The 17214-nt window shown below is 42.2% G+C and overlaps 1 protein-coding gene across 17 annotated transcripts in view; it reads right to left on the bottom strand.

Annotated features, from left to right (window-relative positions):
- PTPRT (protein tyrosine phosphatase receptor type T) overlaps window positions 1-17214 on the bottom strand; it is a 592781-nt gene that overhangs the window by 18689 nt on the left and 556878 nt on the right. For all 17 annotated transcript variants that reach the window (XM_083507878.1, XM_083507892.1, XM_083507888.1 and 14 more), the window contains 5 exons: window positions 13178-13254; window positions 7991-8027; window positions 5464-5561; window positions 5048-5164; window positions 2878-3032 (listed from right to left, as the gene is read on the bottom strand). In XM_083507878.1, the coding sequence (XP_083364004.1) occupies window positions 2878-3032; window positions 5048-5164; window positions 5464-5561; window positions 7991-8027; window positions 13178-13254 (484 nt within the window). The remainder of the gene's footprint in view (window positions 1-2877; window positions 3033-5047; window positions 5165-5463; window positions 5562-7990; window positions 8028-13177; window positions 13255-17214) is intronic.

Below are 17214 nucleotides of genomic sequence, written 5' to 3'. Positions count from 1 at the left end.
GACACATTTGGACAATGCTTAGTGGTTTCCTTCTAATCTTTGGCCTATGCAAATTATTCAGAACATACAGGTGGATATCCAAACCTGGTTGCAAGAAGTTTCAAAGCAAGCATCTCACCGTTCTGAGTATCTGGGGTATTAAGACTGTCCAGTAATGTTTGCACTTATTTATTTGTTTAAATATTGCCTCACTTTTATATAGTATACTGAAGGTGGATTACAACATGCAAAAGATAATAAAACCAGTCGATAGATATCAATTAAAAATGTATTTTAAAACATCAAAAATCAAACAGCAAAACAGCAACAACCTTCCCCTCAACAACCCCCCCTCCCCAACCAGCACCCCAGCCCAAGACTCTGTTCAGCAGCCTTGGCTTTTGTAGCTGGAGTCAGTCAGGGCCCCATCTTCCCAGGCCAGGTATAAAAAGGCCTGCAAGGTAGGGTGCAGGTCTTTCAGGACTCACAGCCAATATGGGCTAGAGCAGCCTTTCTCAACCTGTGGGTCCCCAGATGTTGTTGAACTACAACTCCCATCACCCTTAGCTATCAAGGCCAGAGCTCAGGGATGATGGGACTTGTAGTCCAACAACATCCAGGGACCCACAGGTTGAGAACCGCTGGTCTAGACCTTTTTCCCCAACATGCTAATTTTGTATTCGCAGGCATTTGTTTCTTCCCCGCTGTGGGGAGGAATTTCTAAACCTTCTAACTGAAATGTAGAAACCTATCATCTGAAGACATGCAGTGCACTAACATATTGTGAGGATTCTGGCTCTCTGGTAGTTTGCCTTTTTGTGATGAGGGTGATGTGATCTGCCATTACCCAGGATGCTCTATCTGATATTAATTCCAGTCTTCAAGACACGAGCTTCTGAAAACCAGATTTTGAGACAGAGCCTTGAATATGGTGCTGAAGTGAAGTGGTGCTGAAGTAGCTACTTATTACTGGCTGGTGAAGAAGGCCACTCATAGGATTCGCTGGCTGCTGTTATGGGACAATCAGTCCTGGCAAGTGGCACCAGTAGTAGCTGGGAGGTGGTGGTGGCTGCACCTCAGTCAATACTGGGCAAGCACTCAGTGGCTGATTGAGTATTCACCCCAGGAAAAGAAAAGTTTGCTAGCAAGCACATATTTCCACAGTGGTGACTGCTGTACCCCTCAGCTACCACCTCTACCCTTCATTGATCCACAGGACCATCAACAGGTCCCAGTAACATCTACCAGCTACTTGTCCCAGGCACAAAAGCTCAGGTTTGGATGAACAAATGTTTAGGCTCTAAATACAAGCCTTATCACAGATCTCCCTTCTCCCAATCTGTAAAGAGCAGAAGAAACTAGAAAGTCTTTCTCTTTTTCCTAAAGGCATGAGAAATTTCAGATGCAGGAAGTATGGGCAAAGCAGAGAAACATTAATGGCAATGAATCAATGGCCCAGATCAATCGACAGCTGGGAAGGAATAATATGAATAATCTTAGTGAATAAATGGCCCTTCCCTAACGTTAACTCTCTTCCTGCAATTCAAAATTATAACAAATAGCTGTAAGATTTCTATATTTAGAGGAACCCTGCACTTCATAAATACTGAATGACAGTAATACTGTCCAAGGAAGCATTAGGGAAAATTTAGTAATTACTACTTTGGGCTAGTCATTTAAATTTTTAAAAGGAGGGAATGTCATTTGATCACTAAAATTAAAAAGAAAAGGAATCAAATGTTCGGGTTCATCAGTGCCACTAGGGGCATGACCTGAACCAGCAGCTAGCTATCGACATGCTTTGAAATAGGGATGAGGAACATCAGGCCTGGGGAAATAATATGACCCACCAGACCATTCATTCCAGCCCTTGAGACTTTCTCCATGCCATCCACCCTCCTCCTTGGCTTTACTGTGTGCACTCCTTGAGAGTTTCGCCTGGCTGCAATGTGTTGTTGAACTTGTGGTAATGCCATTTGCTTATGAGGACGGAGAAATGTGTGTGTGAAGATAAATCTGGGTCTTGTATGGCTGGAATGATCTTGCATACAGAGGGAAGATTCACATCCACTGCTCCACCCACTTCTGCCTCTGGCTCTGCCACATTTGTCCCTGGCCCCACTCACCACAAGCATATAGACCCCAAAAGGTTGCCCATGAGGAAACACATCCCTTGGGCTGAAAAGAAAAGAAAAGTTGTCCCCCTCTAAAATAACTGTTGCAAAGGAAAGATGCCTGTTTTAAACTTTGCAGCTTATTATGGGTAAGTTCCACCACCCAGCCTCCAAGTGGAAGACTTCAGAAATGTGTAGCGCAATCAAGGATGGTCCACCAATGTGGAAGGCTGAAGCAACTACCTCAGGCAGGGGGCTACCACAAAATCACAGAATTGTAGAGTTGGAAGTGACCCAGAGGGTCATCTAGCCCAGGAATTGCAACTAAATCATCCATGACAGATGGCCACCCAACTTCTACTTTAAAAACCTCCAAGGTAGGAGAGTCCACCACCTTCTGAAAGTGTCCATTCCACTCTTACCGTCAGAAAGTTCTTCCTGATGTTTAGTTGGAATCTCCATTCTGTTAACTTGAATCCATTAGTTTGGGTCTTACCCTCCAAGAGCAGGAGAAAACAAGCTTGCTCCATCTTCTGTGTGACAGCACACATCTCTCCCATTTGGTTGTGACACACTTACCTAATAGGGGTTAATCTGCAGTAGGCTAATGCATGAAGCAAATTTGGGGGGGGGGTCCTGTTATAAAGCAGGGATTTGGGCTGCACAATATTCATTCCCATGACCCCCTAGGGCAAGGTGGTGGAGTGCCTTCTGGGCCAAGGGAATGAGCACAACCAGGAGGGAAATGGATGAAAAGAAGTGAGGGAGAGAATTAAAGGCATACCTGCAGTGCACAACAATAGGCCCCGCCTCTGGTGGATTGAGGAACTTCACTTGTCGAACAAAGCCCAAGAGGCCAGTGGCATAACAAGGAACCCCATGGTCTGGCCAGCTGGTGAAATGGAATTGGCGGATCTCTCGGATCTCATGGTAGCCTTTCTAAGAAGGATACAAAAAAACAAGTGTTTTTTTCTGTAATAGTAGTATCATCATCACCACCACCATCAATTCTCTGCCATCTACCCTTCCCACCCACCCCAACCAGCCACTTCTTTACAATGGTGTCACATTTTAAACCCAATTCCACCCAAAAACATTTCATATATACTTTGTATACACAACTTTTCATGGTAGAGGAGAAAAACTGAAAAAGCCACTTTGATGGCTCTAAGACAACAACAGGTTTCCAACCAGTGATGATGAATTCATTTTAGCAGGAGATGTTGCACAGTTAATTTCACAGAAGAGGAAAGGATACACAATAGCCTGAGTCCAATCAGGGCTTTGTGTGGGGAACAAGATGAACACTAGCAAGCTGATTAAGCCTTTGCATGCAGAAATATGTTGAAAGCTGGTCCAAGCTTTGAATGGAGAACATTTATGCCATAGTGAGAAATGGCCTGGCAACCTACCCAACAGCAAGCTGGATTTTTTTTAAAAAACAGACTATGAAAGGATCTGACTCCTTCCAAAGTAGAAATGGTACACAATTATGCCAGGCCTCCCTGCCTTTCAATGGGGAACCATATTCAGTTAGGCTACATTCCCAATTAATAACAGAAGTGAAATGAGGAATAACAATTCAGAAAATCCTAACATAGTGGAAATGGCAGTGGTCTTCCTTTTTATCTACTCTTTTAATGTTTTCACTAATTTAATTCTGTTTTTAAGTTTCTCTTCTGCTCTTTGGTGTTGTGTGTACTTGTGCTTCTAAAATATATTATTGTCTTGAATTAATTGAAATGTATAAAATGAACAAAGCGGGAGGCTAGTATCTAATGCAGCACTAAGTAACTGTCGCATCAGTGCAAAGGTATACACTCGTGCAACATGGCTTCTCTTCTCCTCTCTCCATGTGTCCTGTGTCCTCTCCAAATCTGCTTTAAAATGGCTGGGGAAACTCCCATAACATATTAGAGGTGTGGGAGAGAAGTGAAAGGCTTGTTGCGTAAGCATAAATCCTTGCAGAAAAGGGATGGTTACTTAGCGCTGCATTGGACACAAGCCTAAATGTATACATTTTCTAAATCTGAGAGCAGGTTATACCTCTCTGAGATATACAAATAAAAGTTAACCATCACCATTCTGATCATATAGGAACAATGCTTAAGAAATAAGTAGACCCCTGTCTGATTAAAGGCCTATGTAGATTAGCGTTCTATTTCCCCACAGTGGCCCCACCAGAGGCCAGTGGGAAACCCACAAGGAGGATGCAAGGGCAAAGGTGTTGTGCCAGCTTGTGCCATCTAGCAACTGGTATGCTGCCTCTGATTCTGGAAGGTAGAATCAGGGGCGAACGAAGGAGTCGTGACATCCGGGGCGGGGCATCGCTACGTAGGTGCATGTGTGGCGTGCCACGTACGACACATGCGTCGTATGTAGTGACACCACACATGCGCTGTACACAGCGATTTGCCGGCGGCGCTGCTCCAGTGCTGTACAAGTGGTGCTGGGATCCCTCCATCGCCGCTACAGACGTGAACTCTATATGCGGCTGTAGCGGCACTGGAGGGATCCCACTGCCGTCTGTACAGCGCTTGAGCGGAGCCGGTGGCAAACCGCTATGTACAGCACATGTGTGGCATCATTATGGACAGTGCATGTGTGCGATGCCACACATGTGCTGTACATAGTGGTTTCTTGCCGGCGCTGGGATCCTCTGCTTACAGCTGCGCGATGGCTGCTTCTGCTCAACAAGCCCCCGCAGGGTGCCTTCTTGTCACCCCCCTAGACATGGCACCTGGAATGCACCGCCCCCCCATAGCGACGCCACTGGGTAGAATATAGCTGTCACTGACAGTGTTATCCTCCTTTAAGCTGTCTCTAGTACACTTAGAAATAGTATTGGCAACTCCGTAGCTACCCATCAGTAATCTGAACGAAATGTCGAAGAGCTTTGACCTAGTGGCAAGAAAAAGAATCTGCTGGTGAGGGGAGGGCTAGTGTGTCCTTACCTTTTGAACTGTAAAAGTGCGTATGATATATTCTGCCAATGGCTCTGTTTCAATTAGGGTGACTTTAATATCTCCATAGACTTCTGTATCATCAGGCCAGTATCTGACACACTTCACCTATGACAATAAAGATCACAAACTGAATGCTAGCACATTATGTATGGCTACAAATAGAACCATAGGTTGGCAAGGACCCCAAGAGTCATCTTATCCAACCCCTGCAATGTAGGAATCACAGCTAAAGAATCCCTGACAGATGGCCATCCAACTTCTGTTTAAAAACCTCCAGCGAAGGAGACCCTTCCCCCCCACCTTGCAGGTCAACGCTTTGATATATTGGCTGCCCTGTCCATCTGTCAAAGTGGGAGGAGACAAAGATCTGTCCCCACATTTGCTTTGAACAATCGTCATCCTACCCTGCCAACTTCCACCAGGTTCGTGACCATGACTACGCTTGCAGAGTTCTCCTGCCAGATCATTCTCCAAAAATCCTTGACCGTCTCTTGCATTGGTCCTGAGGGTGAAAAGAAGTGTGTGAGAGAGAATGCACATCCATGTGCTGATTGCAGCACAATCCATTTCTTTCTCCACCGCAGCTGAAAGGCCAAACCTCCTAAAGCGTGGACTGGACTGCCTGTGTGTTTTCTTGAGTGACAAAACTTTTAAATCATCGAAGTGATCAGAATGTAAAATGATACACTGGTAGCTCAATTTGGAGCCATGGAGGAGACAAATGAAGAAGGAAGTGAAGACACAACTCAAAATAAAATCTACAGTGCTGGGCCTGGGAAGGGTAATTACTAGATAAACATGAGGGCTAGAATCCCAAGTTACTTGATGAGATTTTTGGTGATAGTGGGTTCAATCCAACAAAGTCAGTGCTCATCACTTTCCTTCCATTTCTTTCCACCTTGTCTCTCTCAAATCTGCTCCAAAAGGTTGGGGGCTCTCCAGAACATATTGAGCATGTGTGAGGTGAAATTGGGTGAGGTGAGGTCTTCTATTGCATGAACAGAAGTCATTCCACTTGTACAAAGACTTCATTGGAATCAACCTAACACTTCTGGGTCACAACTTAATTGTTGTTTAATTATTAAAATGTGTGGCATTTAACAGAAAGCTGCCTCCCCTTGGATATGTTGCTAGATGCTTCTTTTCATATTTATGACTTTGTCCTGCATTACTTTATTTTTGAAAGTATCGTTAACAGTACTGAAACGTAGTGCTAAGAATATTGTGGCTTGAAAAGGGCTTCCTGTTGTTCAAATCAAAGGCAAAAAGTTGGATTATTTTCCTTAATCAAAAGCAACATTGTGGGTCCCCTTGAATGGGCTCACTAGAAGTTCAGTTTGTAATAAAAATGAATCACCCACTCCAATAACAGCCCGAGAAATTCAGGTATATTTTTGTAGATTGCTCCTTTTCAGCAAATGTATAAAAGATAGATTTTTGGAGACTTGAAGGTAGTAAGAACTCCTGGTGCCCGTGAGTATACATATTCATTTTCTTTTCCCCGTTGTGGCCTCTGATCAGAAACAGCTCTTGTTGTTTATTGAATGTATATAGCAGTGGGCAGCGAAAGATCTATCACACCACATTAAAGAGTCTTCAAAAATCTATAGTCTCTACTCAGCTTTATCAGCCTGCCTCTTGGAGCTTTAAAACTTTTCTCATGTGTAGGCTGCAGGGATACCAATCTCTTTAGTCTCTGCTTTCTGGAGTGACATAAACCAAACAGGCTTTTTCTGCCATCTTCCAGTTATGATACAGTGTGTGCTTCTGTAGCAGAAGACAAATTATCCTTCAAGCTCTGAGATTTTGTATCATTTCATTTCTTGTAGATCTCAGATGGGCAACCTATGGCCCCCATCTCAGTGTGGCCTTTGATGCCTCCTCAAGTTGTCCATTTCTTCATCCCATCAGATTGTTTATTTCCTCCTTATGTCTCCTGTCTTTTGAAAGTCCACTTTCCCTCTTTTTATGTAGTCTCAGAACAATTGAAAGAGGCACTATTTTATTTGATAAAAAATAATCTTTTCTAGGCTTGAGGCAAATAAGCTTGCCTCCCCCAGTGGTCCGTGCTTCTGACACATAACGTACTAAAGTCAGAAAGGAATTGCTTTCCAGAACAGTAGCTGCATTGATCTGTTATATGAATATATAATCTGTATAACACGGAAGGAGAACATGGGCTCCTTCAGATGTTGCTGGATTATAAATTCCATCATCCTTGACCATTGACCATGCTGGTTGGGTTTGATGTGAGTTGGGGTGCAGCAACATCTGAAGGGCCACACGTTCCCCACATCTGTTATACTCATTTGAGAGTAATCCAGGGCCAGCCCAAGAAATGTTGACACCTGAGGTGAACCACCCACCAGGGAAGAAGGGGTGAGTGAAGATCTACCTCCAAAACAAGGGGAAAATAAATATCTACATTGGGAGCAGACAGATCATTACCACTGGCAGGAGAAAACAGTGCTCACTGCTATTGTAGATTGACCTAGCAAAAGAGGGAGATCTGCTTGTGTACACCAGGAATTCATTTTTTCAATTAAACAAAAGTGAAGGGCCACAGACATTGATGACCAGTGCGATCGGAGCTGGTCATGTCAGGGTCAAAGCCGAAGAATGGGCAAAGTCAAAGTAGGCAGGGACACCAGTTTTCTCTCTGAGACACCACTCATCATCTATTTATTCTGTCTTTCTACCACAGACATTTGCACAAATATGAACACCATTCATCCACTAGCCATCCATTCAGATTTTATTTTATTAAAAAATACATTAATCAATGCAGAAACCTAGAATTGTGAATGTGCCTTTATTACTGATTAATCTCAACAGGTCACTTCTAGAAATCTTTAGGTCAATTATTATGTATTTATTTTCAAATGTTTATACCATGTCATTTGGACAACTGAGTGGTTTCGCTATACTTGCCTTGAGTTGCAATGTAATGGTGAGGCCGATGGTAACCCTGCAAAGAAAACAAAAGAAAGGAATTATGTAGGCTCCCATCTCAGGGGCACTTCAGATATGCATCTATAAGCTTAGAAGCTTGCTTGGTACCATGCATATCAATGCTCATCTGAAAGAGAAGTAGTGCTCTGCGGTGGGGAGAGGGAAGCGGGGAATTCTCTCCCTCCTTAGATACCTGGAGCATTGTGCATGCTACTATACAGTGTAAATGACATTTTCCAAGAAATACAGGAACACTGCATTGTGGTTCATTTCTACATAGAGCTCCAGGTGCCAGAGATAGGAGAACCGTCTGTCTATGGTCAGAGCACCAATGATGCTTGTAATTGCCCTGTAAATGTGGTTTAATTGTAAGGGAGGGATGGGGATTGGGGGACAGAGTGTTGTGGGAGGGTAGGAAAAGCAGGTAAACTGGGAATTAATCTCTAGCTTCTAAATCTCAGGTGAAGTACAATTTATGGCCCTTTAAGGTGAGACATACAGGCTCCCAAAGGTCAACGCTGAGCTGGGATGGAGCAAGATTCACCAGCATCTCTACTGCTGACGCGCTTCCCACTTTACCATCTATCTGTTGGCCTTCAAATGAGGCTGCCAAAGCACACGGTATCATGGATGATTCAGTAAACTCATCACAGGAACTGCTTCAATGTTTCTTACTGTCATGAAAATTCTGAAACCATTTATATTTCAAAAGCAAGAAAGGGAGGGGAGAATGGTTTTATTCAAGCAAGTCCTACTCAGAGTAGACCTCCTGACATTAATGATCCTAAGTTACTTATGCCGATTAACTTCAAAGGGTCTACTCTGAGTAGGACCAGTAGGGAATATCACCCCATGTGACCTTGCAAAGATGAAAGCTAGGGCTCCCATTTTCATATTTTCTATTAAAACTGCTTTCACTTTAGGAAGACTTACTTACTTAGTCATTAATAGATTGAACATGGAGAAATCTGTGTCCCCTCATCTGAAAACAACACATCTGTTTCTTGTCAAAACTGACTCAGGCATCAGTGATTTTTAAAACTGTGTGGGTTGCTCTATATTAAATATGTTTTTCCTTTCCCTTAATTGAAGGATCTCTTTAAAATATTGTGATATCATTAAGGATTAAAGAGACTTACATTAGAAACAGGACTGCTATTAAATACTTTGCTTAATACATTTTCCATTTAGTCATGAATCCACAGCTCTCTATTAATGAGATGGAAAGTGTTCAAAACGATGTCTGCATCCTTCTTTCCATTGCTATACATTATCAGGATGCATACAAGTAGTTACATGTCCTGTGCTTCAAAATACTAAACTGCACTACTTTGTACACTTAGGGCACAAGCCAAACTCCCCACCCACACCCCACCCCCAACATCCCATAGCCCTGCAATTCTCTGCAACTGCAGTGGTAGTTAGAGGGGAGCAAATAACTGAGCCTAATTTCAGTGCCAGGACGGTGCAGTGATCAGGTCTGTGTCAAGCCCAGGACATCTGATGGCTGTGAAATCGACAGAGGTGAGCAGAGGGACACTTCCACTCAACTGAACAACCCAAACACAAAACCTGTTTCTCGGTAGAAAAGTCCCATTGAGTTCAAAGCCAAACTAGACATCATATTAGACACAGAGTTGTTCTTGTCTCTGTAGTGTTTGGAACATTGCTCGACAATCGGGCATATGCCTAGAATACAAGTTCCAGGTTTAATCATATGAACACAGAAAGTTGTTTTATAGAGCAGCTATGGAGAACCTGTGGCCCTTCAGTTGTTGCTGGTCTACAACTCCCATCATTCCCAGCAAGCATGACCAATGGCCAGGGGTCTGAAGGCATGTGCTCAGCAGTATGCGGATGACACACAACTCTATTTCTCCTTTACATCTGCAGGTGAGGCAGTGGAAGTGCTGGACTAGTGTCTTGCCTTGTTAATGGACTAGAGAAGAGCCAACAAACTAAAGCTCAGTCCCAATAAGGCAGAGGCACTGTTAAACGGGATTGGATGGGATTGGATGGGAGGCTGCCTGCTCTTGATGGGGTTACACACCTCTGAAGGAGCAGGTACATAGCTTAGAGGTACTTCTGGTTTCATCAGCTTCAGCTGGTGACCCAGCTGCACCCCTATATGGGCAGGGATAGCCTAACTTATGTCGTATATGCTCTGGTAACCACTAGGTTAGATTACTGCACCCCATTATACATGCGGCTGCCGCTGGAGATGGTTTGGAAATTTCAACTGGTGCAGAATTCAGGGGCCAAGTTCCTCACTGGGGGAAGGTGGTTTGAGCATATAACACCAATCCTAGCCCTACTGCACTGGCTGCCAATTAGTTTGTGGGCCCTATTCAAGCCTTAAATGGCTCAGGGCTACAATACCTCATGGACTGCCTCTCTCCATATGCACTAACCTGGACCCTACAATCATCTTCTGAGGCCCTTCTTTATGTGCCCACTCCATGAGAGGCCAGAGGGCAGCCACATGAGAAGGGGCCTTTTCTGCAGAGGCTCCCCATTTGTGGAATGCTCTTTCCAGGGAGGCTCACCTGGTGCCTTCATTACACATCCTTAAAGGTAAAGGTACCCCTGCCCGTACGGGCCAGTCGTGACCGACTCTGGGGTTGTGCGCCCATCTCGCTTAAGAGGCCAGGGTCCAGCGCTGTCCGAAGACACTTCCGGGTCATGTGGCCAGCGTGACGAAGCTGCTCTTGTGAGCCTGCACCAGCGCAGCACACAGAAACGCCGTTTACCTTCCCGCTATAAAGCGGTACCTATTTATCTACTTGCACTTAAGGGTGCTTTCGAACTGCTAGGTGCGCAGGAGCTGGGACCGAATGATGGGAGCTCACCCCGCCGTGGGGATTCGAACCGCCGACCATACGATCGGCAAATCCTAGGCGCTGAGGTTTTACCCACAGCGCCACCCGCATCCCCTACACATCCTTAGGTGCCAGGCAAAAAATATTTCTTTATAACCATGCCTTGGGCTAATTAAACATGCTATGGCCTTTTAAAATGTCTTTGTAGGAGGTGAGTTTTTGGTTTGGTTTGTTTTTTTATCATGTATTTTGTGTTCTCATTTTGTATTTTTATGTTGTGAACCATCCTGTGATCTTCAAATGAAGGGAGGTATACAAATTTAATAGATGATGAAGGTGATGAATATGGGATTTGTAGTTCAGCAATATCTGGAGGGCCAAAGGTTCTCCACACTTGTTCTATGGGTTCAAGAAGAGCTCTTTCCCATCACTTGTTACCTGATTTTTTAAATATAGTAATAACAAGTGAGGCATCTGTTCATAGTCTGCATTTTAATCAAGGCTTATATTTTGATCAGATACCTGTATTCTTAAAATGAGCTTAATATATATTTTAAAATATCTGTATCTCTCATGCCAGGCAGCATCTCTCATGCCAGGCAGTGAGTGCATCGGCAGATGTGCTCATCTTAAAGAGGGCCCCTTTGGTTTATTGGTTTATTGCGGTCATAAAAAGGCTGAGAAGCAGGTCACTGACCTTGCATGCTGTAGAGTACAACTAAGTTGTAAAAGTGGTAGGTAAATAGTAAGGTTTTGCCATTCGGCCTCTCAATATACAAAGAGTCATTTGCCTAAAGGTCAAAAAGGCTAAGCATCTGGCTGGCTGGTATTTTGGGAAGCGTTTTAAAAGCTGTTCCTTGTTTCTTTTTAAATTGAGATCCTTTTACTCTGCAAAGATTTCTTTTCCTTTTAAAAAGCTATATATGTTATGTATTAAATATATTAGCTTAAATGTAACTATGCAAAGGATTTAGAAAGTAACAAATTTAGATGTTAGATTCTTATTTCATAGAATCATAGAGTCCTAGAGTTGGAATAGACCACAGGGGCCATTGAGCCCAGCCCCCTGCCAGGCAGGAAACACCATCAGAGCACTCCTGACATATGGCTCCAAAGAAGGAGATCTTTCATAACTGTGTGTGAGAAGGTGAACTCAAGATCTCTGTTTAAGATAAGATTAGCCACCATCTGTTTTGGAGTGAATAGGGCAATAGGGCAAAAGGTGAAATGTTAGTTAAGGCGCCTTGTCTAGGGCAAAAGGTTATCTGGTAATTAAGGTGCCTTGTAGAGGTTAATGGTAAGGGGGCAAAGGTGATCTGGTAATTAAGATTCCTTGTTGAGACACATGTAAGATATATTACTACTTATTTGTCATTTATAGATGTAACAATATATAGCTCTTTGTGTTCCATATAAGGACAGGAGGATATGGGTGTATCTTTTACGATTGGTCCTAGCAGGCAGCCAATAGGAATTTCAACCAGGCTGATTGGACAGAGGCAGCCAAAGGAGGAGCAAAGGGGGCTGGATTAAGGGAATATAAGGGCTGGCCATAATGGCAGGAGGCAGGCCAGAGCTTGGTAACCATATACCACTGTGCCTCTCATTTATTTGTCTGACAAATAAATAATTATTTTAATTTCTCTATTGCTGCGTTGAATATTTCATTCCAGCTAAGCGTTAACCACAAGCAGGGTGCTACACAAGGACTGAACCTGGATTTCTACGTGGAAAGCATGTGCTCTACCACTAAGCTATGGCCTTGTTCCATTTAAAAATGATAAGCTGACAGGTAATCTCAAAACCCCCCAACAAAAAACCTGTTTGAGACCCTAGAGTTGCTGCCTTTCAGACTAAACAATACCAACCTAGTTGAACAAATAATCTAACCTGGTCTGGCTGCTTCCTCTTTCCTAAAACAAATAACGTGAGGCAGGATCATTGCACTGTAAATCACAATCTCCCATTGTCTCCTGCTTTCCATTAGACAAAATGACTACTATGTCAGTTCACACTTTGCATGTGCTAGTTATAGAGAACAAATAGATACAAGAGACGCAACAGAAAGGAGCTTGTTTCTGATCTAATCATCCTGGTCAGGAGATCAGGAACTCACTACATCTGCACAGGGCTGGGGCTTTGATAAAATCATTGTGCATTTCGGAATGTTGCAAGCATTTCAAAGGATTATTTCAGGTGGGACTGAAAAGTTACAGCTTGTGAAAAAAATTCTTGGAGGCTCCAAATTCTATTTTACTTCAAGGCATTGATCCAAAAACAAACATTATCATCTCACTTACTCCACCCACCCACTATTAAGATCCTTAAAAGTTTCCATAGCACTTACATCTATATAGTTGGCATTTATGTAGTCTGAATGGGGATCTCCTTCCAGCAATTGCAGTCTCACTCTGGAGTGATCATCTGAAAATAATCAAAGAAAATATGTTGTTTTGTTACTTGAAGGCAGGAACATATGTATCAAAGAAAACAGGAACAGCAGAAAGAAGAAAGAACATAGAAAATTCAGGGTGAAAGGATTTTCAACACTAACTGATGTTTCTTCAACTACTAAATGCACATTGCTTCAACTCAATGCCTTTCTGAGTTATTCAGAAGCTTGTCTGTTATTTATTTGAACTCATAAAATTCGCATTTCTCAGACACCCTTAGTATGATTTCTGATCTAATTAACACACTGCTTGGCCTTAGTATTTCCTTCAAGAAGTTCTGAAAAACTAGCACCTTTTGTAACATCTTTTTGTAACATTGCACAGCTGAATCATTGCAGAAAAGCAGTTGAATCAGACACAAAAAGCAAACTTTTTTGCATAAGAATTATCTCTAGGCAGGCTAGGGATATTCCGTATTTTTAGTTTTGTTTTTCTGTTTTTTTATATAAACAGCCTGCTTGGTGCAAGCTAAAACACTTGTTGTTAAATGAGGTAGATATAGAGCTGGGAAGATAATTTATAGCACAATGAAGATAGATGAAAATTATTAGGATTCAGGTTTTTTCCATAGGCTGATTATTAGAACTCATTTGTTCATGCATCTGCAATGATGTGGTGTGCTGAGTGGTTTTTTTAATTAAAAAAAAAAGACTTTGGCTCCTGAGCTACTATGCAGAAGATGGGATACAAGAGAGACTAGAAAGGGAGAAAGAAAGCATCAGAATGCCAGGGTGGATAAATAAATTGTTAATAGGGATTTATATATGGATGGAGAGCTGTAGCTTTATGGTGAGACAAGTGGAAATCTGTAACTCTGGGGAAAACATTTGTGAGATTATTTAAGATGCTATCCTGAACTTAGAAAACAATTCTGACAATGATGAAGATTTTCAAATGTTTGTGTCCTGTTTGGTTTTTAACAGTTCTGGGTGGTTAATTTTGTTGCCAAGTGACTGAACATTGCAACATTCACAATGTTTTATCTCCCATGCGGAGTTCTTTTGCTCAAAAGTGTGAATGGCACGGGAGAACCCTTTGCTTTGAAAGCAAGGCTAAGAAATATAAACGACCACAGCTCAACCTTCAGAAGGTAATGAGGCCTTTTATTTTATTCATCTTTTTAGTGGGCTATGCTTGGTTAAGACTAACAGCATAACTTATCTTTTAAAGTTTATATTTCTATCTGTTTGGAAGGTGTTGGGAAGATACATATATAGGCTGCAAGGCGTTTATGTATTATTAATAACGGATGATTGTCAGTGGAATAGCGGGAACAGAAAAGAGGTTGAGATACTGAAAAATGACACATGCGAAAAGACTGTTCAATCATCACACCAACTGCTAGATATGTGTATCTTCCACTTTGCTCTTCAGCCTTGTACCACTAATCCTAACTTGCAAATAGCTGCAATAGTATTGTTGTTATCATTGTTGTTCCTTTTGTTATTCCGATTGTTCACTGGAAACCCAGCCAGATGGGCGGGGTATAAATAATAAAATTATTATTATTATTATTAGCTTTTTTGAAATTTGCTATGAGGGCATTTTCTGTGTTTTAGAGAAGTTTCAGGTGCTGCTTGTGAAGCTGTGTGTTGTTGTGGTGCTGCTGATAGGAAGCCTTATTGCACATGCACAACAAATTCTCGAGATCACAAACTCAGGATCATCAATCACTGCAGCAGTTCTAAAAAACGTAAATGCTATATAGAAATGTTTTATAATTAAGGGAGCGAGGAAGTGTCTTTTGTGAAAGCCAGATAAATCCTGCAATTGAAAGCAATGTTGTGCTCCACTGAGTATGTGGAACTCAATGTGAATAGGACCAGTCCCATTTAAGGATTGAGCCTGCTAGTAATGCAGACTCTCCAAGTGTTACTATTTTCCAGGGACATCCTTGATTTAGAGAAGCCATCCCAGTTTCTGATGTGATCCTGGAATGTCCTACTTTTCCTTAGGATGTCCCTATTTTCATCGGAGAAATGTTGGAGGGTATGGAGTTATCTGACCCCCATGCCATCTGAAGGCAATCCTGTATATGGAAGTTTTTAAATGTTTATTTTTTTATTATAATTTTTAAATATGTTGGAAGCCGCCCAGAGTGGCTGGGGCAACCCAGAAAGATGTGTAGAGTATAAATATTAAAATTATCATTATGGAATGGGATGTCCCTATTTTAATCAGAGAAGTGTTGGAGGGTGTGGCAATGCTGCACAGAATGCTTCAGTACTAGAGTCACCAAATTCAGCATGAAAAACTAATCGTTTGTAGGAATAAATATATTTTGCAAGTGTGGTGCAAGCTGCACCAGGTAGAATTCTCCTTTCCTGTTTTTATTATTGCTTGTTAGCCGCCCTGAGCCCAGCCTTGGCTGGGGAGGGCGGGGTATAAATAAATATTATTATTATTATTATTATTATTATTATTATTATTATTATTATTATTATTATTATTTCCATTAGTCGGACACAACTAAACGACTAAACAACAACAAAAGAAAGGCACAGCAGCCCAGTACAGGAGGGAACCTAATAGTTTTCCTCTTGGCCTAAGTTTCCTTTTCGCTGCTTTCGAGTTCTTAACTTTTCAATTCTTCTTGGATTTGATTCCTCCCTGGTGAATTCACCTAAGTTTATTGCTTGAGGATCATTACGTTCCACCTGGTATTTGCAGATGCCCCGTGCTTCCTCAGTCAGAATCCACAGCAAGGAAGACGAAGTAGCCGATGTGATTAGTACCTAGAGATTTTGTGCTCGCCATTTATCTGTAAGCAAGGTGATAAACCTGTCCCTTAAGGCCCAGGCACTTTTAGGAGTGAAGAGCACCGGAGCTAGAAGTGTTTGTCACAAGCAATAGCTTCCAATATGTATAGATAATGCCAACAAATGGTGAAAGGAGATAAAATGAGAAAGTATGTGTACATTTAGCCCCTTGGCGCTCCCTGTCGTGTAAAGCCATGAAGACGAATGCTTCAGGTTTTGGTTCAAAGAAAGAATCTGTGTCAATTAAAGGTCAGGAAAAGGCTTGAAAATAGGAGCATTGAAGGAAAATAGGAGCACTGAAGGAAAAAACAACAACAAGTATTGTTCTGTCTCCCACAAACTTCTGACCATTAGTCTAAAGCCACAATTCTCGGTAATCAAGGCCACAACTGAGTTTCAACTCTTCTTCGGGTTGTATTTAATGAAGTCATTGCACAAAATTTTGCTTTTCCTCTTCTCCCCTCTCTCCAGATTTGCAAATGGGGTGTGTGTGTGGAGAGCATGTGGGGCAGAGAAGAAGAATGGAAAGTTCAGTTGCACAAGTGGAAGTTGTTCTGCTCGTTCAGTGTCTAAGCTGGTTACAACCCACGTTATGAAAGACTCTTCTAGGTCTGTGAACCTGTGACTGTCCGGGTGTTGAGACCAAAATTCCCATCATCCATTATCATTGACTATGCCGGCTAGGCATGGTGTAAGCTGAAGTCCAACAACATCTAGAAGCACATTTCCCCCTATCCCTGCTGTTTTCAGATATTGTACGGCTTTTGCAAAAGCGCATAGGAGAAATAATAGCCTGTGGTGATGGACATATTCCCAAATCTAACCACTTCTTTAGAATATGTAAAGACAGCCCTGTGCACATGCAGAGGGCTATTTAATGCAGTCAGCAGGTCTGTTTACCCAGCAAAAAAATCAAAAACAGAGTTGATGATTGCATGAAGGACAATATGTGTTCTACATGGAGAGGAAAAGAACCTTCAGCCCTGAGACCATTCCCCCATGCGTTTTCATACATAACCTATTATATTTGGAAAGGGCAAAAAAGGACAGGGCACTGGCACTGCAATTCATTGAGAAAAATAAGAATCCCATAATATTAGAAAGATAAAGGGAGAAAAAGTGGAGAGGAAGAGAGTGAGAATGGCAACAAAAAAACTTGAGCATGAAATTAT

This window comes from Podarcis liolepis (assembly GCF_965112155.1).
Source record: "Podarcis liolepis genome assembly, chromosome: 6".
Taxonomy (NCBI): Eukaryota; Metazoa; Chordata; class Lepidosauria; order Squamata; family Lacertidae; genus Podarcis; species Podarcis liolepis.
This window is presented reverse-complemented; position numbering and strand designations above follow the sequence as displayed.